This window comes from Lipotes vexillifer, unplaced genomic scaffold (assembly GCF_000442215.2).
Source record: "Lipotes vexillifer unplaced genomic scaffold, Lipotes_vexillifer_v1.1 scaffold558, whole genome shotgun sequence".
NCBI lineage: Eukaryota > Metazoa > Chordata > Mammalia > Artiodactyla > Lipotidae > Lipotes > Lipotes vexillifer.
Window position 1 is genome coordinate 371,014 of NW_006772769.1, and position 23,176 is coordinate 394,189.

Sequence of the window (23,176 nt, forward strand, 5' to 3'; positions counted from 1 at the left end):
CTTGAGATAACCAGGGCTGAGGCTGAACTCTGCGTTGGTGTACTCTTGGGGACCCAGTTCACTCACTTCCTAAGGTAAGTCGAAGGTCTAGCTGACTTCTAAGGTCTTCCAGGGCTGAATGAAAGTCCTCTGTGGGTTGAAGCCTGGTCTGTCTTGTTCTCTGCTCTCCCAAAGCCAAGAATGGTGCCTGGTGCAGAGCATACTCTTAAATGTTTGTTAAGAGGAAGAACTGACAACTTCAGTGGCTACATATTGCTTGGTGCATATATGTTATTTCACTTACTTTCCAAAGTGGTGAAGTTAGGATTTGTGCACAGATTTGTATGACTTTGAAGCCCATGTTCTTCCCATGATACCTTGTGGTGTTTAGGGAACAAGGCCCTCACGAAAGGATCTGTTCCAATGATGTTTTTTAAAGATGGGTGTGGAAAGCTGGAGGAGATCCTGAGGTGCTTGTCCTTCTTAAAGCACACAGGCAACTGCTGCTGCTCCTCACCAATCTTAGGGGAATTTAGCGTGGTGAGTGGAAGGCAGTGAGTGGGTGGCAAGGAAGTGTGATCACTGCGATCTGAATGGGGTGCCTGGGTAAATGGTGGAATTTAAGTAAGCAGCTCTAGTCATACGCTGAGAAGCTGGCTCTCTCTTAAAAAATGCCCTGATTGGCAGCAGCTGTGGACTCCCGTGCCATACATACTCGCACCATAGCTGAATTCAAGCCACCGCTGTCAAGTCACTGACTGCAGGGTCGGAGGAGATGCACACAACCAGCTCTCAGCAGCCAGTGAGCCACCCCAGCACCCACTGGCATAGTAACCGGGGGCGGCCCCCAAAAAGCCACAGGAAGATCCCAGCTTCTGCAGACTCTATGGGGAGCCTTGGGAAGCCTCAGCTCTCACCCTGCCTTTTCTGAAGTTTAGAAATTATCTATGCCACTCTGATTTACAGCAGCCATCAAGGCTGCTAGTGGGAAGGTGCCCTCAGGATGGCCCTCAGCTCCTCTGTGGAATACACACCCTGTTGCCTTGCCTCGGGCTGGGACAGATCCCGCCCAAGCAGGAAAGGCAGCCCTAGAGGGTTCTTGCAGTCAGTTCTTCAGAAAGCAGTTCAGGTGGTGCCACCCGGGAGGGAGGGTGTCAGTGTGCCGGTGCCGTCAACTACTCTTCTGCTTCTCACTTGGATCTGGATAGTATTTTCCCCCCGAGTTCCAGGAAACTGTAAACACCGAGGAGTTTGCCCTTCCTGGATTGGGCCTCAACCAGGGATCAGGCCCAGCTAGAAGGCAGCAGGCATCCCTGAAGAGACGGCGGAATGAGGGGGTGAGAAAGCAGTGAGGGACTGGGATGTGCCTGCTTCTGGCTGTGGAGGGACCCTCCTCCCCAGCTGGGGCATGGGAGCCAAAGGGCAGGTGCTCCTGAGATGGGCGGCTCTACAGGGAAGAGGAGGAACAGACGTGGAGTAAAGGGGCTTGTGCTGGGGACAGAGATCCTTGAGAATCCACACATTTTGCATACCATTAGGTCTCTCTCTCAAGTACTTAATACCTTCCTGAGCATAGAATCAGCATGTGAAAATAAGTTGAAGGAGAAACGAGACCTTTATTAGCCCCCAGAACATTTTTCAATATTAAGGCAAAAAGTAAAACGCAGGGGCAAGGAAGACCTGAAGAAGGACCTATAAAGGCCCCTAGGGCTCAACCAGGGCACACGGCAGAGGTCTTCTCTTCAGATCAAGGGTATGCAGTAGTTGGGCGGGAAAGGCGGCCTTGTTCCACTGAGATAGGCCAACCGCTCAGCCCAAAGGGAAGCAGAACTGTGTCAGGCCAGGAGGGTTAGAACTTGCTAGCATAGAGGGTCATAACCCACTTGGGCACTCGGAGGAAGCCAGGCAAGTAGGAGGCCAGCCAGCCCAGGCTGGAGACATGGGAGAGCATGGAGCTCAAAGACAAATAGTCCTGGACGGGGCGGCCTGCGGACCACAGGAAAAGAAGGATTAGACCCTTGCTTCCCACTCCTCAGACACCCCCACCCCGGCTGAGGAGACTGAATGGAAGGTGAGGGAGGAGGGAACAGGGAGAGAGAGTGGGAGAAGCGGTGAGCCGGGTGAGAAGGAAGAGAGGTCCAGGCTGGCTGCTGGGCCAGAGCTCTTACCATCAATGTCCTGCAGGCCATAGCGCCGTGCCAGGTCACAGGATGGCAGCACCTTCCCGCTTAGGCTCAGGATATTGGGGTCTGTGGGCACAAAGACAGCTGAGATGGCCCGGGTGTGGCCCAGGGTGACAAGGCTTAGGGACCCAGACTTGTTTCTCTCTGTTTCTAGGAAGGTTGCTGGGCCTCTGGCTCTTGGCCACGTCTCCCAGGATCCAGTTCCTGAGGATCCCACACCTCAAACTGGGCATCGGACCCTTTGGGGCTCAAGACGCCAGAGAAAAGAAGGGCGTATTCCTGGCTCAGGACCCTGAACTGGCTGCCACCACCCTGAAGATCCTCCACGTCCTTTCCTGTTACCAGCTGCCCCCAACCTCTTCACCTGTTGCCAAGGCCACCACACATTTGCCACTCATTTCTGTGGTCTCCGCAGATGAGAAACGAAATTTGAACTGAAACACAGGGGCAGAGAAGTGAAGGGTTAATTTCCAAGAGCAATGCCCAAGTCCCTTCCCTGCTTTCAGCTTCTGTCCAGGAGACAGAGGCCCTCATCACTGCACCTGCAGGACTCAGCATCTCAGAAGGTACGGGAATCATTCCTCCCCACATCCAGTGAGCCTTGTACCCCAGTACCAGGACCAACTGCCTTTCCTAAGTGGAAGGATGTAGGGTTGTCAATTATGTCTGGGCCTTCTAGATTAGTTCAGAGCAGAGGTCAAGGGCATGGGCTTTGGAGCTGGATAATCTTTCCACTTATGGCACATGTGACCTTGAGAAAGTTTCTTAGCTTCCCTGAGTTTCAGTTTCCCCGTCTGTGAAATGGAGACACCGTCTCCCTTACAGGAGAAAAGGACATAATGTGTGTCAGTGCTCAGCCCTGCGCCTGCCGCGACAAGCACCTGGGTATTTACTCTGTTGTTACTGTCTTGTGGTTGGGGATGGAGTGGCTGAGCCCCCCATTTTCTGCCACCCTCGCCCTCCCCTTGCCAACCTGCTCAACAAGGGGATCAGCAGTGTTCTCCTCCTTCATCATGTGCTCCTTCAGCAGTTCTGTCTGCACCAACCCTGGCCAAAGCGACACGTAGCTGACCCCGTGGCGCCGCAGCTCCTGGGCACAGTCAGCAGCCAGCCTGTCACACTGCAGAGGGACAGAAGGCCAGGTGGGAGTCAGGGCACCTGGTCACCTCCCTCCCCTGCCTTCCCTGCTTCCACCGAGGATGGCCCAACCCCCTGGCCTTCCCAGGAGCCCTGTCTCAGCTGGCCACCTTCCCCAGTGCACTGCCTAGGCTGGCCAGCTGAGAGGAGCCCAGGCAAAGGAACCATCCATGCAGGGGCAGAGGAAGAGGTGAGGGTCAGTCAGCCTCACCACTCTGACTACCGGGGACTGTCTCTCCTGAGCTATGGGTACCACGACTGTCCCCAACCCCTGTGCCAGTGGGTCCTCACCGCAGCTTTGCCCACGCCATAGGGGACGTTGAAGAAATACTGCAGCCCACCAGCGGAGGAGATGACCACGATGAGCCCCCGGCCAGCTGGTACCATCAGTCGTGCCCCATACACAGAGCATAAGTAGTGGCCTCTAGAAGGTGGGGCAAAGAAGAAGGAATGAACCACGTTCAGGGCTGTCTTGGGAAGTTTCTTCTGCCCCCTAATGGCTTCTGATCCAGGAGAAGGCCGCAAACCTGGTGAATCAAGGGCCTGAGGCCACATTCTGAGAGGGACACGGGTAATATTAACCACCGAAGGTTAAGAACCAGCAGTCTTTAAAAGACTGTAATGGAAGAAAAGCACTCTGTCACGACAGCAATAACAAAGCTAAAATAGCTCAGGGGATAAAACATAATAAATATATAGGATCTACAAGAAAAAACTATAAAGTTCTGCTTAATATAAAAGAACAAGTACAGACATAATTTGTTTAGAAGAATCAACATGTAAAACATCAGTTCTACTTAAACTAATCCACAGATTCAGTCAATTTGAGTTATATCTCAATAAGACTTCTGGAGAACTCAACAAAACAATCTAAAGCTCAATGAGAATAAATGTGTAAGAATAGCCAGGAAAATTCTGAAAAAGGAAGAGTAATATCGTGTGGGTGAGGGGGATATGCTTCCCTCACCCAGACAACCTGCGTTAAAATGTACAATAAGGGGCTTCCCTGGTGGCGCAGTGGTTGAGAGTCTGCCTGCCGATGCAGGGGACGCGGGTTCGTGCCCCGGTCCGGGAAGATCCCACATGCCGCGGAGCGGCTGGGCCCATGAGCTATGGCTGCTTAGCCTGCGCGTCCGGAGCCTGTGCTCCACAGCGGGAGAGGCCACAACAGTGAGAGGCCCGCGTACAGCAAAAAAAAAAAAAAAAAAAAAAAGAGACATGGCCGCTGAGCCTGTGCTCCTCAATGGGAGAGGCCGCAAACAGTGAGAGGCGAAAGGCCCGCATAAAAAAAAAAAAAAAAAAAAAAAAAAAAAAGTACAGTGACATAATAGTTAAAAAAATGCAGGACTGGCATAATAATACATAAGTAAGTAATGAAACAAAATACTCAATAATTAATCCAAGTGTAAAGGAGAATTCAGCGAATTACAAACGGAACATTTCAAACCAACGGGGCGAGACGGACCACACAATAAATGGATTTGGAAAAACTGGTCAGTTATTTAGTGGGTGGGATTGGTTCTCTACCTCATTTATTGTTTTAAAATGCACTCTCAAAATATTTGAATATAAAAAAATGAGTGCACAAAAGCACTAAAAGAAAGCATGACAATGTGTTCATAAACTTGAGGTAGGGAAAACTTGTCTCAGTATCACACCTAGATAGAAATGTGACTTCTTAACAGTAAGACATATACATAGAGAGAAAGATGTACAAATACGTACGTGTGTACACAATTAAGTACACATAGCTGAGGAGAGCATACATACAAACAATGAGTAATAAATTGAGAAAGATATTTGTAAAACATACATTAAAGGAATCTAAAGATCTTGTACAAAGATCTCTTATAAATTAATGTGAAAAGAATAACTTAGTAACACAACTCACAAAAGAATCAAGAACCAATAAAAAGTGAAAAAAGAAAGCTCAACTTCACAAATAATAGAGAAGTGTAAATTAAAAAACACCTTCAGGTATCTTTGGTCTATTAGAATGGCGCAACTTGCCTGACCTCGTGGCCTGATATTGTCTAGTATGATTGAGGACACGGGGAAACAGGTATCCTCCTTTACTGTTGTGAGATTATAAATTGGTGGGGTCTTTTTAGAGGACAGCTTGATAATGCTTATTAAAATCTTTAAGAAGTCATATTTTTTGACCTAATTATTTTCCACTGTTGCAACAAATAAGAGGTTAGATAAATAAATTATGGTATCTCTTCCTAGTGGAATATTTAAATGAATGGTAGAATATATACTAGGCTATTAACAGTAGCTATATCTCAAGCAAAAGAGGAAGCGGTGGTGACTAGGGGAGTAAGATTGTACTGGTCTTCACAGTATATTTTTAAAAAAATAACACACACATACTTGGTAACCAGAAAGAAATTTCTTTCACAAGGGAAACAGGACCCTCAAAATGAAAACAAGTAGGGTATGGTATCAAAAGGAAGCCTGGCCTCAGGCAATGCCGAAAAAAGGCACAGTAAGTGTGAATGTGTGTGTGGGAGGTGAAAGGAGGTGTTGGTGCACTTCCAGGAGGCTCAGAGTGACCTTCACCTTGGAGAATTCATCAGGGCTCCAGGGCGGGGTCCAGGCCTTTGCTTCACAGGCTCAAAACCCTGACCAGCAGGAGATGAGAGTGTGGAAGGCCCCTCTCTTTGGAGGGTTAAGGATATGGGTGTTGCCAATTTCTAGCTCTTTGGGTTTTCTTTTCTTTCTTTTTTTTTTGGCCACGCCATGCGGCACGCGGGATCTTAGTTCCCCAAGCAGGGATTGAACCCATGCCCTCTGCAGTGGAACGGTGGAGTCTTAACCACTGGACTGCCAGGGAAGTCTGGGTTTTCTTTTCTTGATTGTTGGCTCACCATCCCCCTCTGTCCTCACAACCTTTATTCCACTTGGGAAATGATAAGTGGATTCTAATCCTGCTTCCTTGGGGTTGCCACTAGAAGCCCTGAGTGCCCTTAGACGCTTCAGAAGTAGATTTGCATATGATCTCTTGGTGACTCCCACAGGTGGCTGATCACATTCATGCAGTGTAGTTTCTGAGAGGGTACCCTCTTTCCAACAATAAACACAGACCTAACTGATGTATGTCATGCTGGGTGAACTCTAAATGCGGTGTTTCATCTCACTCCTTTGCCAGATGTATGTGTAACCCCATGACACCCCTGCCCTCCCAACTTGGACTTGGGAGTACCCTTGCCTGTGGGTCTGGAGTGAGGAGGGAAAGGCTAAGATAGCTGGCACTCACTCTTCCTTATTGACCTTCTTCTGATCTAAAACAAAACAATTTCTTCCTCTAGCCATCTTTGGAAATACTGACTACAGGTGGCATGCTTTACTGAGGAAAGGAGACTCCCTTCTGGATCATGCATTTGGATGGGCAGAAAATGAGGCAGGAGGGAGGGCAAGGGCAAATTCAGATGAAAATTACTGACAGAAACAAGGCAAAAGTTGACATTCTTAGGTACAGATTCACCTGGATTAAACTTCTTTAGAGATTAGTGGACAAATGGGACAGAAGGGAGAAGAGAGAAAAGATCAGAGGGAAAAGGAGAGGGCACATGGGAAAACGTCTGGCCCTCAGCTTGGTTGAGTGAGGGGAGCCCAGGCCCTTAGTGGGGTGGCAGGGGAGGCACCTACCTGAGTCCGACGTTGTTGATATCATCCCAGATGGAGGCGGGGCTTTCCCAGAATGCCTTTTTAGTGTTGTTCAGGATTGCCTGGAAGACAGGGAGAGTGGTGAATAGGATGCTTTGAAGGCAGGAAGGGGCTGGATAATGGAAAGGATGAGTGGGGATGAGGACTCAGGTCAGAGGGAAAGGTCAGGAGTATGGACCTGGGGTCAAAGTCAAAGAGCACCTGGACCCCAGCATAGGCGTTGTTGACCAGCACATCCAGACGCCCCTGCTGTTCTCGATCCACCTGCTCAAACAGGCTTCGCACTTCACTCTCCTGGCTTGAATCACACACCACGGGCACACACCGGCCCCCTCGGGATTGTGCCTGGAGAGGGTTAGAGAGGATATGAGCTTCCCGTCAACATAGTATGAGACATAACACAGCTCCCCTCAACTCCCAGCGTGGGAGCTGAGAAGGCAATCATAGGACTCACAGCCAGCAGCTGAGGGAACATGGTGGCAATGCTGCCCTCTGGTGCCTGTTGGAGGAGTTTCAGGAATGCTAGGTCCTGTCATTGTAGAGTAAGGTTGATGGGGATCCCAGGTTTAAAATCTATAGACATTTACTGAGGCCTACCACGCGCGAGGCATCGTACTCTACATGCGGAGGGTGAGGGACAAATTAGGCTTGGAGGCTGCTCTTGAGAAATGAGTATCGATCTTTTTCCTCATTATTGGTCATTTCCATTTCACGTGCCCTTAGCTCCCACTCTTCACCACTCATGTGGAATCCCAACTTAAAATCCCAGCCCTCTTACCCTCACTCCACCAACACTTCTGCCTGGTAAATGAGAAATCAAAGCTCTCAGACATGAACTATCTCTACTTCCTGTTCTGCCTCACCCTCTACAAATGTGCCCCCATCCTCTAACTGCAGAAAAAAATACCTTATTCAAGAACAATCATCATAGTCTCCAGATCCATGCTCTGGGTCCCACCCTCTGACCTCCCTGCCTAACTGCTCACCCATATTCCCAGTGCATTATGGGCACACTTATCACTTACCATATTCATATTCATTACTTTTATCACCTACTGTATTCACATTACATTGAAATGATCCGTTTCTGCCTTAGACTTCCTGCTGGACTCTCTTTTAAAAGCAGAAATTATGTCTTACTAATCTTGGTAACCCCAGTGCTTCACCCAGTGCCTAGCCTATCAAACACACCCCAGTATTTATTTAACTGAAATTCAGTAGAAAAGTCAAGTGAAAATGTACAAGTCAATAAAGTCTTAACAAAAACAGAGAAAAAGCACAGGTGCACAACTCTTAAGATGCAACTCCAAAATCCTTGAAGCTCTCAAACAGCAAGTTCTTTCATAAAATTCACTTGGTGGCAAAATATGACCTGATCTGAAGTTACCTATGGGGTTTACTTATCCCACTTTGAATAAAAATGTTCATGTTTACTGAGGAATATTTTGGTTTCAGGTAAGGGATTAAGATGAGTGGTTAATGGGAAGGGCTCCCTGAGGTGGTTTCTGCCCCTGGGATCCCAGAAGAAGCACTCACCTCCTGAGCAGTGGCCTGCAGTGTGTCCAGATTGCGGCCAGTGATGTAAACTGTGGCACCTGCCTGGCAGAGCTGCAAAGCAATGCCCCGGCCAATACCCCTGGAAGCACCAGTAACCACGCACACTTGGCCCTTCATGGGAGCTGGCATGACTCACAAGCGAAGGGATTAAATCTGTGGAAGCAAGGACTTGCTCTGAGGGAAGCCTGCAGAGTGTACATTGCAGAGGGGGGACCTTGACAGTGATAGGAAGGGGAGCCAAGGTTGAGATTCTTTGATGGGAGAGAAGTTTCAGAGGGGGATAACCAGTGCAGGGCCCAGGACAAGGCTGGTTGGCCCTTTTGGGAGGCCAAGGACTGAAGAAGGGGGATAACCAGTGCAGGCCCCAGGACATGGCTGGTTGTCCCTTTTGGGAGGCCAAGGAGTGAAGAAATGGGGCTGTCCAGGAGGGCCACTTACTGAGACTTTCTGAGTGGGGCTGACTGGGTGGGGGACTGTAGCGGGTCGGTCCCTCCCAGCGCGTCCACGCGGAGTCCTGAGCTCTCTGGAGCTCTGGCCGCTGGTCCGGAGGCGAGACTTCCGGGTCGGGGGTGTGCGCGAGGCCAAGGGACCCCGAGGCCGAAGTGGAGGGAGCTCGCGCCCCTTACCTGACACGTGTACTGCTGCTGGATTTCTCGCGCCGCCTCGCTCGCAAAGTTCTCGAAGTCGAGGACTTTAATTCTGGCCGCGGGAGAGGGACGAGGTGACAACTACGGGGTCAGAGTACGAGGCTGGGGTGGAAGTCCGCGTTCTGACCTAGTTTCCACTGGCGACGCGGAGGGGAGGGTCAAAGAGTACCCCATGGGTCCGAGGCAATTACCGGTGGGAGCCAGGACTGGCAAGCGAGAGCTGCGCGATCCAGAAACTCAGCCACTCCCGCCCCGGAGCGGCAGTCGTGGGGCTATGACGTATAACGCTGCGCCCTGAGCGCGCGGGCGTGACTAAACTCTGCCCGGCCCGGGCCCGCACGCGAGTGCGTGAGGTTCCCCCTGCGGCTAAGGAAGACTTTGCTGGCGGAGAGGGCCCGAAGCACTCATGGGGTTGGGTCCGCGCTCCCCCCACCAGGCGGGGCGCAGGTTCCCAGCTGGTGGCAAAAGAGGGCGCGGAGCCAAGGGCTCGGGGCGCCTCCCACCAGGCCGCCAGCGACAACCCTGCCCGCCTCCGGATGGGCGCTCAGAGCCGGCTCCGGATGCGCACCCTCACCTGAGCCCAGAAGCTCTGGGGTATTTCCGCCGGGCGCTATCCGCGCTGAAAGAGGTACCCGAGACGGGAGAAGAACGAGGTAGGGAGCAACTTTGGGGTGGGATCAAGGGAGGCACTTAGTTGGGCATAAAATCCAAGACCGGGTGGGTCCCCAGGGTGTAAGGACTTAGTTTCATCTCCTGTATCCCCTTCCTCCCTCCCCACCCCTTGGTTAAGTGATGGAACATAACCTTAGCCTCCTCTCATTCTCTTTAATATATCTCTTGTTTTTCCAGAGCTGATGGTGCACAATGTTTTGAAAGAAGTGGAGGCTCAGGCCCTAGCCTTGGCCACAAACAGGGCTGGTAGTGAGATGCTGCAGGAACTGTTGGGGTTCAGTCCCCTGAAACCGCTGTGTCGAGTATGGGCTGCTCTGCGGCCCAACTTGCGCTTTGTGGCCTGTCATCGATGTGGGGTCCATGTATTGCAAAGTGCTTTGCTGCAGCTGCCTCGTTTGCTAGGGAGCCCTGCAGAGGAGGAGGAGGAGGAGGAGGATGGGAAGGATGGTCCTTTGGAGACCCTGGAGGAGCTGGGCCTGGGACTAGCCGCTGAGGTGTGTGATGATTTTCTTTTCTACTGTGGAGACACACATGGCAGCTTCGTGGTCAGAACTTTGCTGCAGGTATTGGGAGGGACTCTTCTGGAGTCTGAGAGAGCCAGGCACCGTGGCTCCCAGTTACCTGGTAAGTATTACAAGAAAGGGAAATGGGGCTTCCCTGGTGGCGCAGTGGTTGAGAGTCCGCCTGCCGATGCAGGGGACGTGGGTTCGTGCCCCGGTCCGGGAAGATCCCACGTGCCGCATAGCAACTAAACCTGTGAGCCATGGCCGCTGGGCCTGCGCGTACGGAGCCTGTGCTCCGCAACGGGAGAGGCCGCAACAGTGAGAGGCCCGTGTACCACAAAAAAAAAAAAAAAAAAAAAAGAGAGAAAGGGATATATGCCCAGAGGGAAGGAGAGTTTAGGAAGTTCAGAAGGAGAGAATAAGCAGAAGATTTCTTCATGACCTTGAAGAATTAGCAGAGAAATTAGGTCAGGGATAGCAGGCCAAAGATTAGTGTGCGTAGAGGCCCAGAGGTGAGGATGCATAGGTGTGTTTAGGGAACAGCTGTTAGAAGAATGGGGGCAAGTGGAAGAGATGATTCACTTGAGCATTGCGTTTCAAACTTTTTTTAACCAGAACTCACAGTATGGAAAAGTTTTTTAAACATGACTTGACATACATATGTGTATATCTACACATACTGGATTCAAACAAAACATCAGGAAATAATACCCTTACTACATGCAACCCACTCTGATATTTTCTTTCCCCCCCTTTTTTTTTTTTCTGCTGAGCCACATGTGGCTTGTGGGATCTTAGTTCCTCGACCAGGCATCAAACCTGTGCCTTGTGCAGTGGAAGCTTGGAGCCCTAACCACTGGACTGCCAGGGAGGTACCTCCTTTTTTATTTTATTTTGTGTGTTACATTAAAAAAATGCTTAGGACTTCCCTGGCGGTCCAGTGATTAAGAATCTGTGCTTTCACTTCAGGGGGCACGGGTTCGATCCCTGGTTGGGGAAATAAGATCCCGCAGGCTATGCAGTGCGGCCAAAAAAAAAAAGGTGGTTGAGACCCACTAGACTGATTTTGTAATACACTCATAGGCAGCAGACCTACATTTTGAAAAACATTGGGAAATAAGATAGTGGGTTTAGGTGAGGCCTGATTTTGGAACACCTTGAATTCCTGACTGAGGAGTTTGGACTATCTCCTATGGACCATGGGGGAGCTGGTTGAAGTTTCTTAGAAAAATTAAAACGGAAATGTAGTCTCAGTTCAGTCATCCAGACGAGACGAGACATTCAGTTGTACCAACTGAGTTGTATGTGTTCTGCATCTCCAAGCCAAATCCTTGTTCAACTATGGAATTATTCTTCCTCCTGGATGGCAGTTTGTGATCTCACCACTGCATACGTTCTTGATCTTCCTTCAGAAGCACAAAGGGCCCCATCTCGGGAATGTAAGGCAACCGATTTCGAGGTCCCTGAAACCTTCTTGAATTGTCTTCAGAACCTGAGCTCCTGCTTTCTGAAGGACATTGCTGGTAAGGAGGGAAATACGAGGAAATCTAGGATCTTTTTTGGAGGTGATTATCATCAAACAAGGCTCTTATTTTGATCAGTCTTATTCCTCTTGTTTTCAAATCTTATCTGGTTTGATGTTGTAAAGGCCCTATGTAGACCATTTGTGTCCATAGTCCCTTGAACCTTGTTGCCTGAGATCTTAGGTTTTATAGGTTGTCTGGATTTTGGGAAAGCCGCTTTTATTATTTCTGCCCTCCCCCATAGTGTTTATCACTGACAAGATCTCCAGCTTCTGCCTTCAAGTAGCCTTACAGATCTTACACCGCAAGCTGCCCCAGTTTTGTGCCCACCTCTGCAATGCTGTGATGGGCTACTTGAGTAGCCGCAATTCCTCAGCAGATGGCAGGTATGGAGAGGGCCTCAGGATTGACCAAGGTGTTGGGCTGTGTGAAATGACATGATATGGGTATTTTGTTTGTTTGTTTTAAAAGACAAAGGTTTTCATTCTGTGTATATATGTGTGTACATATGTATATATATGAAATATATATATGAGATATATATGTATATAGCCGCGTTATTTTTTGTCCAGTTTTATTGAGATATAATTGACATATAGCACTGTGTAAGTTTAAGGTGTGCAGCATGATTTGACTGACTTACCTCACAAAACAATTACCACAATAAGTTTAGTGAACATCCATCATCTTGTTTACATACAAGATTTAAAAAATAGGCAAAAAATTTTTATTCCTTGTGATGGGAACTCTTAACAACTTTCACGTAAAACATACACTAGTGTTAGTTATATTTATCGTGTTGTACATTACATCCTTAGTATTTATCTTATAACTGGAAGTTTGTACCTTTGACCGCTTTCCGCCAATTCCCCCTACCCCCAGGGCCCCTGCCTCTGGTAAACATAAATCTGACCTCTTTTCCTATAAGTTTGTTTGTTTTTGAAGTATAATTGACGTACAACACTGTATTAGTTCCTGTCACACAACGTGATGATTTGCTATTTCAGTACACTTCAAAATGATCACCATGGTAAGTCCAGTGATGTGGTTATTTTGGATGAAGTGAAGTGAAGACTACCTGATCACCCTCTCCTTGTCCCCAGTCCCCTACTGCTATTTCTGCGCGATCAGACGAGCTCCAGACTCCTGGAGCAGGTGCTGCTGGTGTCGGAGCCCCCAAGGCTCCAGAGCCTCTTTGAGGATCACTTCCAAGGACAGCTGCAGACCCTGGCTGCACATCCTATTGCTAACTTCCCTTTGCAGCGTTTCCTGGATGCTATCACCACTCCTGAGCTGGTGAGTCAGGAACTTGGCTGAATCTGTTTCTTTTAGTTCTTATTCATTGGGACTTGCTTTATTGTATGCCGGCTTCTGTATTTTCAACAGTGTGCTGGCCGTTCCCCTTGAGAAGTTATTCCTGGGGGCTTCCCAGAGCTTAGGGTGAAGGTGCCTTCTTCCCAGAAAGGATTTGCTTTGGCTTCTCTCAGGTGCCAATGCCAGCAGGAGACTGGTGGTAATTCGAGTTCTCAGCCTGAGCTTCCATGGCTCGCACAGTCTCTGGGTACTTGGCTACAAATCCATATGAGCACTGGAGCTGCTGTCATAGCTTCTCATTTCCTTTGCTGCTTAGTGCCAAGGCATGTCTCCCTGGGATCTCATGAGTTGAGATCTAGGGCAGAAGGGGAGGTTTAATTCTAGTCCTCCCTTATCCTGAGAGAATGGCCATTTACAATCCCCTCCCCATGGGAGGCCACACCTCTAAGACTGCCCCTTTGTTCTGGACCTTCCTTATCCATCCAAACCAAAGTCCTGTTATTGGCAATGCTTTTATGTTTTATCTAGCATTTTTAGTTGTTTTTGGCAGGAAGATTTCTCTGAATAACTCAGCCCACTGTTACCAGAATGCCAGATTCTTTAACCCATGTCTCCCCTCAGCTGTCCCCCGTGTTTGAGGAACTAAGCCCTGCCCTGGAAGCTGTGCTGGCTCAGGGTCACTCAGGGGTAGTCATTGCCCTGGTCGGGGCCTGCCACAGAGTTGGGATCCACCAAGCCCAGGTCCTACAGCTGTTGTTGGAGGTGAGTGGTGGTTACCCGCAACCCATTTATGCCCTCAGTTCAAATTCTACCTGCTAGGACTTAGCTAATCTTCAGTCGTTGTATCTGGACCCAAGAGGTCTAGTGCCCAGGGAATTCACAGATACAGGGGGAAATGAAGCCAAAACCATCTCATGGCCCTGGAATGAAAATAGTCTCCCAGGACAGAGAGAGAAGTTTTAAGGAATAAATATATATTCAGCCCCTGTTACATATATGGAGCCTGTGGATACAGCAAGGCAGATGAGATCCTGTCCGCATGCAGCTTATGTTCTTGTGGAGTTAGGCATTCTCATCTGTCCTGAATGCTTTCCCCTGTCTGGGAAGTTGAGGTTAGGGATGAATTAGTTGAGGTTAGTTTTCAGTTTCATGTTTTGTCTTCCTTTCTAGGCGTTCCACTGTGCAGAGCCCTCTTCCCGGCAAGTGGCCTGTGTGCCTCTCTTTGCCACTTTGATGACTTATGAGGTGTACTATGGACTGGCGGAGGAGGAGGGGGCAGTGCCCGCGGAGCACCAGGTGAGGTAGGAGAGAGGCCAAACCTGTGACTAACTGGGGACCAGGCCTCCCAGGGCTTAGGAAGCCCCTCACCACTGAGGTGAGGGTGTTGAGATCTCTGGCTTCATCCAAGTGAAGGTGGCAGTTTGGTGGCTGCCTCCTAATTCCCTGTCTGTGTTCTTCCAGGTAGAAATGGCCACCGCCAGGGACCTGGGGGAAGTGACAGTCCTTGGGTCTCTACTGCTCCAGCATTTGCTGCACTTCTCCAGTCCTGGTCTTATACTTCGAAGTTTGGGTGCCTTGACAGGACCACAGCTTCTGACTCTGGCCCAAAGCCCTGCTGGTTCCCATGTGCTTGATGCTGTCCTGACCAGCCCCTCCGTGACACGCAAGCAGTGCCGCCGGGTGCTGAAGACCCTAAAGGTTAGATTTCTGGCTTCTGCTTTGATTCCTCTGCCATCCTCCATTTAGAGAATGTGAGCTTCCCCCAGGACTGTGCTTCGGAGTCACAGAGAGGATATGTAGTTCCTAGACTGCTTCAACTCAGCCTCTGAACTTCAGCCCTCATGCCCACCCCCACCCAGCACACTTCTGTGCACTGCCCTAGAGGGCCCTACCTTGCTTGTCTCAATGCAGGGACAGTATATGGCTATGGCCTGTAGTCGCCACGGCAGCCGTGTGCTTGATGCCATCTGGAGTGGGGCAGCCTTGGGGGCCCGGAAGGAAATTGCTGCTGAGCTGGGTGAGTACCAGCACCGATCTTTGACCTTTCCCAATGTTCCCTTTCCTCACTGTAAAGAGCTGGGTGGCTGGGAATGGACCTAGATTAAGCAGAGACTTCAGTTCCAAAGGGTGGTCTTGGCCACGGGTTCTTGGCAGTCTGTTCTCCCCTGCCCCTCTGTGGACTGTGCAGCCCTGTGCTCCCACCCCTCCTCCTAACTTCTCTACTTTGGACAGTGAGGTGTTAACTCTATCCTGAGGCAGACCCAGGGTTCCAAAAAAATGGAGGGACCTTCACCCCAAGTAGAGTCTCTTCAAGGATGGGTGGGTGACTGCATGGTGATACTGAACACGAACGGTTCCCTTTGCAGGGGCGCGGAACCAGGAGCTGATAAGGGACCCTTTTGGCCACCATGTAGCTCGAAACGTGGCCCTGACTACCTTCCTGAAGCGGCGAGAGGCTTGGGAACAGCAGCAGGGGGCGGTAGCCAAGCGGAGGCGGGCCTTGAATTCAATACTTGAAGACTAAGGCCTTTGGATCTGGGACTGGGTGTTCATGGGGCAGGGGGAGACAGAGTATCTATCCTGTCCTGTTCCTAGTTTAAACTGGAGTCAAAAGTCTTATTGATAAACATTTTTATATTTTTACTGGAAACACTTTTGTTATTTTGCGGGGGAAGGGTACAAAGAAATAGAGATCTCAAGGTAAAGTTAGAGAGGGCTCTCTTCAGGGCACTGGGGAGCTTAGGGACAGGAGGGGAGTGGTAAGGACCTCTAGATGTAGCAGCAATCAGGGTGGGATCCAGATGCCTGTGGACAGGCTGTGGCCTTTCAGGGTAAGTGGGAGGCTGGAAAGATGGCTAGGAATGGATAGTATTCTTCAGCAATGGGTATAGGCTGGGGTGGAAGGCGTTAGGCTGATGGGCCTGTCACTATGGGATCAGAAGACTGGGGAAAACAGGTGGGTTAGTGAGCCTGCACTGTGTGTAGGCCCCAAACTTGATGCTGTCACAGTCCTTACAGTCTGTCTCTTGGAATGAGTCTAGGGGCAGAAGCTCAGAGCCCCTTCTCAGTAGGGTTGGAGGCGACCCTCCCGCTGCCACCGCTCAGTCCCTTCCACTGCATGACGAAGGGTGGAGGAAATTCCCAGCAGCATGTGGCCCAGGCCTTGCAGCAGTGCGGAGGCCCATCGGAGGAGCTCCCTGAAGGGCAGAGACAAGAGGAAGTCACGGGGTGGGGTCTGGGGGTTTTCCACAGGGGAGAGCTAACAGGGTAGGGGAGTGCAGCTGTAGGGGTGGGCAAGTGTGACATGTTGGTCTCTGACCTGAGTATTTTCTTTGGGCCGAGTCCTTGAATGTCACAGCTCATGGAGTAGAGCCCATAGAACGTGGCTTTGATGTTCAGGCTGCCAAAGAGGTCTCGAGGGTTTTGCTTGTATACGTCGAAGGTGACGCGGGCGATGTCCTTGCTGTGCTTGGGCTTCTCTCGGCCCAGGCCATACGACAGCACCCCACCCTGTAGGGCCCCCCCACATCGGTGCAATGGACCCTCACATACTGACACCCACCACTAATCCCCATCAGCACTGGGACAGACCCACCCTTGCTTGGACTGTTGGTCTACTCTAAGGAGTCCTCGACAACTCCTCACCTCTCCCATCGCCTCTGCCCCCGAGATCAGGGTTAGGCAGCAGAAGAGGCTTGGGAGAGACAGAAAGGATCAGTGGCCTAAGCAGCCCCAGTGTGGGCCTCTCACCCTGCTGGGGCTCCAGCTCTGTCCCAACTCCAGCACCATCAGGCATGTGTCATCCTCCAACAGCTGGAAGAAGTCCTCGCTCTCCACTGTGGTCCCATCCTCCTCCAGCACCAGTGTTAGCACTCCACTCAGCGTCAGAGTCTCCAGTGCCTGCCCAGTGGCAAGAAGTAGGAGGGAAGGGGCAGAGCTTATCCCATGCCCCTTCCCTGTCCAGCTGCCCAGCACCCAACGGTTGACCCTAGATGCTGACTGATATCCCAACTCTCCTTCCTGGTGCTTTGCCATCCCTTCTAATGGCTCTAGCTCACGGTGTTCTTTAGTTGTTGGGGGACCCTCACCAGGGGCTGTCCTTTTCCTATTTGTTCCTGCTTTGCTCCTACCATGTCACTGTCATCTCAGCGTCCCTCCAAGCCATGCCTACTGGTTAGGAGCTGAAAAGCTAGCCATTTTCTCTTGAATGGGTATAGGCATTATGCTGATGGGGCCTGTCACGACGGGGTCTTATCTCCAGTGTCCCACCTCACTCTCCCCGACCCTCACAGAGTTCTTCAGAACTATTTTCAGTAATAATGACTTTTAACCTTTTTGAGTCTTCACTAGTGTCAAGTATCTATGTAGCACTTTACATACATTATTCTCTTTTACTCCTTTCAGCAGCCCTAGGAGGTAGTTGTATTATTGTTCCCTTTTTACAGATGAAGAAACTGAGGTTTTGATAGGCTGAGTAACTTCCCAAGTTTTGACACTAGGAAGCAGCAGAATCAGGATTTGAATTTGATCTGTCATACAAATTGCCATTCCATACTGAGTTCTGAAATCTATCCCTCCAACCCTGTCTACTCCTTTCCCGCCCCCAAAGAAAAGCCCACTCCTTGGAAAAAAAAAAAAGTGAATTGACTCAAATGCAGCAGAAGCCACTGGGCTCAGCCCCCTGCTTTTAGCCCTCAGAGGGAGGGGCAGCCATGTAACCACAGCCCTTCCTACTCATTATTCCAAGCTCACACTCTTCTCTAGCCCCTTGGCTGCCCCTGCTCTTGGAACCCAGGGACGTGGCCCACTCACCTTGTCTAGCAGTTCCCGGCGGGTGGCAGCTGTAAGGCCTTTCCGGGTGGCCCGCTTGTGATCACAGATGCGGAAAGGTCGCGGGGGTGGTGGAGCCGAGGTCCAGACCTTACGGCCCAAATCGGAGCTCATACTGGTTACTGACCTGGTAGGTGGGAAGAAAGGTCAAGAAGGAGTGAGGGGTTTGGTGAGTGCAGCGGCGGGGTGACGGGCTTGGGGTAGCTGGAGCTTTAGGGAAGTTGGGAGGGAGGGATCTAGGTGTGCAGATTAAAGTAGCTCGGGGAGAGAGGGAGAGACCACGGACTGGGCGGCGGTGGGGGGGGCGGTTCAGGAGCTGGACAAGCCCACTGTGAAGAGGGGCAGGGAGGGGAAGGGGTACAAATTCGAAAGTTTTCTAGGGTCTGAAAGCAGCTTTGTCACCCTGCCTATATCCCCAGAGCTGGAGAGTGGAGAGAAGGGTTAGAAATCACCTGAGCAGGCCACTGGGGTTCAGGGCAGAGAGGTACTCCATGGTGGAGGGAAGGAGCAGAAGAGTTGCCTCTCCGGGGAGGTCTGGGCTCGGTGGTTCTCGACGGGGTTGGAGCTGAAGCGGTGGTGTTTTCTGTTACGGAGCTGGGATCTCAGCCCCAGCGAGGTGGGGTATGAGTCAAGCCTGGACTCTGGCCCCCCTGCCTGGCCAGTGAGAAGGGCAAAGTCCAAGGGGAGGGAGGAAGGGAAGGGCCAAGTGGGGTCGTGGAGGAAGGATCGAGGCCCAGATATGTCCAGCAAAAGCCATGGAAGTTTGTGTGTGTGTCTCTGGTGGCAGCGTGTGATGTGAGGGTAAATGGGAACTATGTAATTGGATGGAATGTGATCTCCGGTGTGTTTCTTTATATCGAGGTAATTTCTAGGGCCAATTTCTTCTGGCTCCCAATCTGTGTGAAGCTGGTTATGTGATTTGCTCTGTATGTGCTGCCACCCACTGAAAAAGCCATGAACTGCAGCTTTAGGAACAGGGAGGCCGTGCTGAGGATGGGCAGGGCTTGGAGAAAATAGGACACCTCAAGGCAGTGTGCCTGGGTGGGTTGCGAGGGGAGGATGGGTCCTGATCCATGGATCCAGAATCACCAGGATCCTGTCTGGGACCCTGGCCTTCCTGCTTTCATGCTCTTCCCTCTGTGGGCTAGGGGAGGGGCTGGCTCAACTCTTCTCTTCAGAAGAAATGCCTGCTTCAGCTGCACTGGGTTAGTCATTCTCTCACCTTTCTCCACTGGCCACTTTATAGGCACGAAGGAGATGTGGAAGGCGGAAGAGGGGATGGGTCCTTTGATGGCATCAGGACTTTAGCATCCGGTGCCCCGTGTCCCATCCCTGATTTCAGCTGCAGTTGTGATGAACAGTTGTGAGGAAGCTCAGACTCTCACTGTCAGTGAATCCCTCACATGACCATAAGTCTCCTCGATTTCTTGCCCAGGAGTCTTATCTGAAGCTGTAGCAGCCCACTCAGTCCCCTGACAAGTACAGGCTGCAAGTGTGTATAAGGGCATTAATGCCTCTAGGACAACCCTCAAACAATGGGGAATGTGAGCTGGCCATAAACGCCCATCTTCTGTCTTTCTGGAAGTTATTTTGTGCACTCAGGTTCCTGATGCCCACTGAATATTGGAATTCAATAATACACTCTTACTGACTTTCCTCTTCCCTCTCTTCCCCTGCTTTCTCACTCCTGCTTCCCGACCTGACCCCCCAAATACCAGATTGCCCATGTCCTCGACTCAGGCTCTGCTCTGGAGGGAACCCAAACTGAGACAAGACTGGTGTCCTGGCTCCCAAGGAACCCCCTTCTGGCTGAAGCCTTTTTTCCCTTTCCCTAAATTTCATCAATCTACCAAATTTCTTCCTTTCCAAGCTTTGCCCAACCTCACGACCTAGAGAAATAAGTCTCTACACTACGCCCTTTCCTTTTTCCTTGCGTTGTATCCTGGTGCAGCCTGGCATTGTGGCCTCTTCGTGGTTGTCAGTTAGGACTCCTCAACCAGGCTATAAGCCCCTCACACCTCCATGCATCTCCAATTCCGCCTGGAACTTAACCTATGCTTTACACTGAAAGCTGCCATTGACAGCTCACTGAGAGCTGTGAGGGCGGAATGACTGGGGCAGGGTCCAAGGCAGGAGGTGAGAGGGGTAGGTAGGAAGCTGAGGAAAAAGGGGGCTCAGCAGGGTCAGGCGTCTGAAAACAGGCAAAGGTAGAGCAGCTGGGGGAATGAAGAGTTGGGTCGCCTTCTCTGCTGAGTGCAGGCAAGAGCGGCCAGACAGCATAAGAGCTGCAGGGTGGGAAGATTGGGACCAGAGGGTGGGGGGCAGGGTGGGGGTGGGGAGGGATGAGCGCAGAAGCAGGACCCAGGGGCAGGATCTGGCAGTGTCCCTACTCACCCACACGACCAGAGAACCTTATCTGCACCCCTTCAGCTTATCCTGTTTCCTGGGGAGGCGGTCTCTCACACGCCTGGACGTGTTAGTGATGTGAAGCGGCAGGGTGAGGGAGGGGCCCCAGGAAAGGCCCGAGAGGAGCCCCACCTTGTCCCTCCCTGTTTTCGCCTCACCCTCTGCCAACCTGACAGGCACAGGACAGGATTAGGCACCTGGCCCACTGCCCCTTTGCCTTTGGGCTTCCCCAGGCCCCTGGAGGGCCCCCAACCCTGCTCGCTCCCAGCTGGGTAAGTAGATCTGCCCACGAGACCATACTTCCTTCCACTCACTTTTGCCCTGAGGTATAGGCAACGGGGCTGGACGAAGGACAGGCCAGGTTAGGAGGGTGGAAGGTGGAGGCAGTGATAGCCTGGGAGTCAGGACTGGGGAGGTCGGCTGACCCAGAGCAGGGGATTTGGGTTCCAGGACGCAGTGTTTGAGCTGGGGCTGGGGTCCTGGAGGAAGAGACAGAAGCTCCCAGACAGAAGAGAGGCAGGCTGCAGAGGAGTGAGGGAGGCACAGTCCCTTCTCACCGGCATCAGGCGTAACGTGGGCTTTTGCCCCACCTGAAAGCGCTCCATGGCTCTTTCCAGCCTCCCGTAGGCGCCTAGGGATGTCGGTCTGCTACGGTTCCCCGGGGAACGAGACGCTGCTGAGCTGGAAGACCTCGCGGGTCACAGGCACGGCCTTCCTGCTGCTGGCGGCGCTGCTGGGGCTGCCTGGCAACGGCTTCGTGGTGTGGAGCTTGGCGGGCTGGCGGCCCGCACGGGGGCGACCGCTGGCGGCCACGCTCGTGCTGCACCTGGCGCTGGCCGACGGCTCGGTGCTGCTGCTCACGCCGCTCTTCATGACCTTCCTGACCCGGCAGGCCTGGCCGCTGGGCCAGGCGGGCTGCAAGGCCGTGTACTACGTGTGCGCGCTCAGCATGTACGCCAGCGTGCTGCTCACCGGCCTGCTCAGCCTGCAGCGCTGCCTCGCCGTCACTCGCCCCTTCCTGGCGCCCCGGCTGCGCAGCCCGGCCCTGGCCCGCCGCCTGCTGCTGGCCGTCTGGCTGGCCGCCCTGGTGCTCGCCAGCCCGGCCGCCGTCTACCGCCACCTCTGGGCGGGCCGCGTGTGCCAGCTGTGCCACCCGTCGCCCGCCCACGCCGCCGCCCACCTGAGCCTGGAGACCCTGACCGCCTTCGTGCTGCCCTTCGGGCTGGTGCTTGGCTGCTACGGCCTGACGCTGGCGCGGCTGCGGGGCACCCGCTGGGGCGCCAGGCGGCACGGGGCGCGGGTGGGCCGGCTGGTGGGCGCCATCGTGCTGGCCTTTGGCTTGCTCTGGGCCCCCTACCACGCTGTCAACGTGCTGCAGGCGCTCGCCGCGCTGGCTCCGCCCGAAGGAGCCTTGGCGAGGCTGGGCGGGGCGGGCCAGGCGGCGCGAGCCGGAACCACGGCTCTGGCCTTCTTCAGCTCCAGCGTCAACCCGCTGCTCTACCTCTTCACCGCCGGGGATCTACTGCCCCGGGCGGGTCCCCGCTTCCTCACGCGGCTCTTTGAGGGCTCCGGAGAGGCCCGATGGGGCGGCCAGCCTAGGGTGGGGGCCATGGAGCTCCGAGCTACTCCTCGGCTCAAAGTGCTGGGGCAGGGCCGCGGCAATGGAGACCCTGGGGGCGGGGCGGAGAGGGACAGTCAGGGATGAGACCCTTGACGTCAAACCGTACAACCGGGCCTGCTCTCCCCTATCCCCTTACATCGCCTCCCAGAACTCAGGGTACCACTCTGGACGGTTTGGGGATCCTTCTCTGACCATAGTTTGGATCTGTCTGGGCAGAATTATCGTACATCTGGGGCAGGCCCAGGTTCCTCAAACTGAGGGACTTTGAGTGGTGATGGTCAGTGTTAAGGAGTATCATGTACTTGCAGGTCGGCATGTGCCCAGGTGCCAGAGCTGCTTACTTGTTGCCAATAGCTATCGTGAAATACACTGGGTGGTCATCATGTTGCAGCAGAAATAGAAATGAGACTTTTCTGATAAGCAAACAATGAACAGGCTGGGGAAACAGCATAAACAGGCCTGAAAGAGTGAAGCCATCTTGGTTACTCTTTAGCTGTTACTACTAACAAACACTTGTATCTAGACTTGTCCTTCACAAAGCTAAACAAAGCTAATTACTCTCTGATTCCATAGGAATTATACTCTGCACCTGGCATTCTTCTGCCCCTACACTCTCTCGCAGCATTAAAAGAAGGTCATGGGCTGATAACTTCAGGGACACCAGACCCGGTTGCCTTTTGCCAGCTGTGGCCGTTTTAAAATATTGCAAGAAGAAGAAGAATGCAAAACCTTCACCACTTTGATCCTTATCACTTACCCTGGACTGAAAGTTCCACCTATAAGACCCTCTGTAATCCCCCAGGAGAGCGGGGGCCCAGTTCTTGAGGTGCTAGCCTGCTGTGTTTCCCTCTTGCCTGGCCAAAGGAATAAAGCCGCTCTTTTCTATTTCCTCCAGACTTTGCCTCCGTGTTTCTATTCGGCATTGGTGGACAGGGAGCCAAGATTTTGGCAACAATTACACGATGGCTTAAGCATGCTCCCTCCAGTGGTTCATCATACCTGAGTGATACCGAAGTCACCTAGTTCCCTGCTGGGTCGGGCCAAGGCTGGGCAATGCCAGCCTTCGGTGGCATCATGACCTGTCCTCCCCAGCCCAGGTGGCCTGGTTCCCCCAAGCCAACCCATAGAACCGCTC

General features: G+C 52.1%; 4 protein-coding genes across 4 annotated transcripts; 2 read left to right on the plus strand and 2 right to left on the minus strand.

The window, feature by feature from the left end:
- Window positions 1–1,576: 1,576 nt before the first annotated feature.
- Window positions 1,577–8,678, minus strand: DHRS1 (dehydrogenase/reductase 1). The gene is made up of 8 exons (XM_007447896.1): window positions 8,505–8,678; window positions 7,170–7,313; window positions 6,951–7,030; window positions 3,591–3,723; window positions 3,136–3,282; window positions 2,527–2,596; window positions 2,148–2,228; window positions 1,577–1,965 (listed from the first exon to the last, which is right to left on the minus strand). The coding sequence occupies exons 1-8, from the start codon at window positions 8,652–8,654 to the stop codon at window positions 1,829–1,831; spliced, it is 942 nt and encodes a 313-aa protein (XP_007447958.1). The 5' UTR covers window positions 8,655–8,678; the 3' UTR covers window positions 1,577–1,828.
- Window positions 8,679–9,486: 808 nt separating this feature from the next.
- NOP9 (NOP9 nucleolar protein) lies at window positions 9,487–15,825 on the plus strand. Its single transcript, XM_007447898.1, has 10 exons — window positions 9,487–9,825; window positions 10,022–10,468; window positions 11,760–11,870; window positions 12,115–12,256; window positions 12,974–13,166; window positions 13,806–13,946; window positions 14,355–14,480; window positions 14,646–14,882; window positions 15,096–15,201; window positions 15,551–15,825. Exons 1-10 carry the CDS (start codon window positions 9,579–9,581, stop codon window positions 15,706–15,708), a joined length of 1,908 nt encoding a protein of 635 aa, XP_007447960.1. The 5' UTR covers window positions 9,487–9,578; the 3' UTR covers window positions 15,709–15,825.
- CIDEB (cell death inducing DFFA like effector b) lies at window positions 15,808–18,593 on the minus strand. The gene is made up of 5 exons (XM_007447897.1): window positions 18,467–18,593; window positions 17,997–18,141; window positions 16,935–17,084; window positions 16,504–16,694; window positions 15,808–16,381 (listed from the first exon to the last, which is right to left on the minus strand). The coding sequence occupies exons 1-5, from the start codon at window positions 18,505–18,507 to the stop codon at window positions 16,249–16,251; spliced, it is 660 nt and encodes a 219-aa protein (XP_007447959.1). The 5' UTR covers window positions 18,508–18,593; the 3' UTR covers window positions 15,808–16,248.
- A 2,464-nt stretch (window positions 18,594–21,057) lies between these two features.
- LTB4R2 (leukotriene B4 receptor 2) lies at window positions 21,058–22,134 on the plus strand. The gene is given in 1 exon segment (XM_007472106.1): window positions 21,058–22,134. A coding segment is annotated over 1 exon segment (1,077 nt).
- The last annotated feature ends 1,042 nt before the right edge of the window (window positions 22,135–23,176 follow it).